The 1,743-nt window shown below is 43.2% G+C and overlaps 1 protein-coding gene across 1 annotated transcript in view; it reads left to right on the top strand.

The window, feature by feature from the left end:
* LOC107699174 (Down syndrome cell adhesion molecule-like protein 1 homolog) overlaps nt 1-1,743 on the top strand; it is a 136,912-nt gene that overhangs the window by 87,795 nt on the left and 47,374 nt on the right. The window contains exon 6 of the mRNA XM_016500367.1: nt 1-132. Within this exon, the coding sequence (XP_016355853.1) occupies nt 1-132 (132 nt within the window). The remainder of the gene's footprint in view (nt 133-1,743) is intronic.

The following is a 1,743-nucleotide window of genomic DNA, read 5'->3' as shown; positions in this document are numbered from 1 at the left end:
ACTCCCGCTGGACACGGCGATTGACCGGCCTCACAATCAGCGACCTCCGTCTGGAAGACTCTGGAAACTACATCTGTGAAGTCACCAACAGCTTTGGCTCCAAAGAGGTCACAGGACACCTTAATGTCATCGGTGAGGAGAAAAGAAAAATAAAAAATAAAAAATGCAAAATAAATAAAGGGTAAAAGGGAAAGAGGGGAGTTTACAAGAAGAGGGACTGGTGGTAAGACATAAGTAAATTATGAAAGATGTCACCATTGCACTGTTGGTAAGGGAAAAAGACAAGCTTTTCAAAAGTTACAAGCTACCTTCACCTTTTAACTTGTCATAGATCCAAGCATGGTATGCTCTTTTAACTTAAAATTTAAGGTAAGAATTATGTTCGGTATTTGGAATGTTCTTCCAGGACCAACAAAATGTCCAAGAACATGTCCTACTTGACAGAATCTTCTCAACCTTTTAAGTAGGACATATTCCTGGATCAACATCATTCCTATTAAACAATCGCACAGGTATAGGGATAGAGCTCTGGTTGGTGTGGACTTCAGCCTCACAGTAAAAGTAGGATTATGACTATGTTTGACTGTTATGTTCTTCCAGAACTAACAAAAGACCCAGGAACATGTCCAATTTCAAAGTCATGGCTACATAATCTATTCCCCAAAGCAGAAACCAAAACCTTGAGGCAAGTGTCCTCATCTTTACTCCTGGAGATCAACCTTCCTGTAGAAAGTTTAGTTCTGGTCTTACTTCCAATGAACCTACTTGCAATTTTCAACTTAACCCAAGGAATTTGATTAGCTGTCTCAGGTGTGTTGGAGTTGGAACTAACCTCTGCAGGAAGTTTGTCCTCCCCAAACAGGGATGAGGACACTTGCCCCAGGGTTTGGCTGTCCTTTGGGAGTACACAGCTTTGATGGTACTGTAGAAGGTTTAGGGTGACCTAAGAATTAAAATCTTGGGGCCAGTAGATCTGGGTCACCAGTTGGGGGGGGCGGGGGGGGGTCACTTAAATTTATTGAGTGCCTGGTTGGTCTATCTCTTACAAAGTCCTGGAATACCCATACCCTTGCATCCAAAGGAGAGGGTCCAGATCAAGATGGTCCATCACCAGGCCACTGGACTAATCTATTGCCCCAGATCTCCTGTGCAACTGAGTCATAGGGAGAGAGAGAAATATAAAATGGAGTATACCAGGGAGTGAGTAAGTGAGAAGCAAATTTGGGTTTAAGAGATGTTGGCACACTGGTAGGCCTCTGCCACGTTCTTGCTGACTTATAGTGAAAGAAATATGAGAGGACAGGAAGATTGGTCTGGCCTCTACAGTCTGACCCCTGTTTTACCAGAAATGTGTGTATGAGTGTGTTTTTTTAAGCAGGCATGGGGAGGGATCTTAGACCAGTGGGATGGTATTAGCTGGAGCCTTAATGTGAAAAGAAGACGGGGATAGAGGAAGGGGAGGTGGGGTGGACTTTTGGACATTTAGCCGGTAGGCACATCACACCGGTGTGCTCACACAGATACTGACAGAACAGGAGGGGAGGAGGGCACGCACACGCATACATGCCCAGACACACACCGAGGCCTCTAGCACCCACTGCCTTATTGCTTACTGACATTTTATCTATCTATCTATCTATCTCTTATACCTGTACATACAAAACTGTCTATTGCAATATACCTGGACATACAATTGTCAATTTATATATTGTTATTCCTTATTTACTTGTTCTATTTTTTTTT

This window comes from Sinocyclocheilus anshuiensis, unplaced genomic scaffold, assembly GCF_001515605.1.
Source record: "Sinocyclocheilus anshuiensis isolate Anshui unplaced genomic scaffold, SAMN03320099.WGS_v1.1 scaffold374, whole genome shotgun sequence".
Lineage (NCBI taxonomy): Eukaryota > Metazoa > Chordata > Actinopteri > Cypriniformes > Cyprinidae > Sinocyclocheilus > Sinocyclocheilus anshuiensis.
This window is presented reverse-complemented; position numbering and strand designations above follow the sequence as displayed.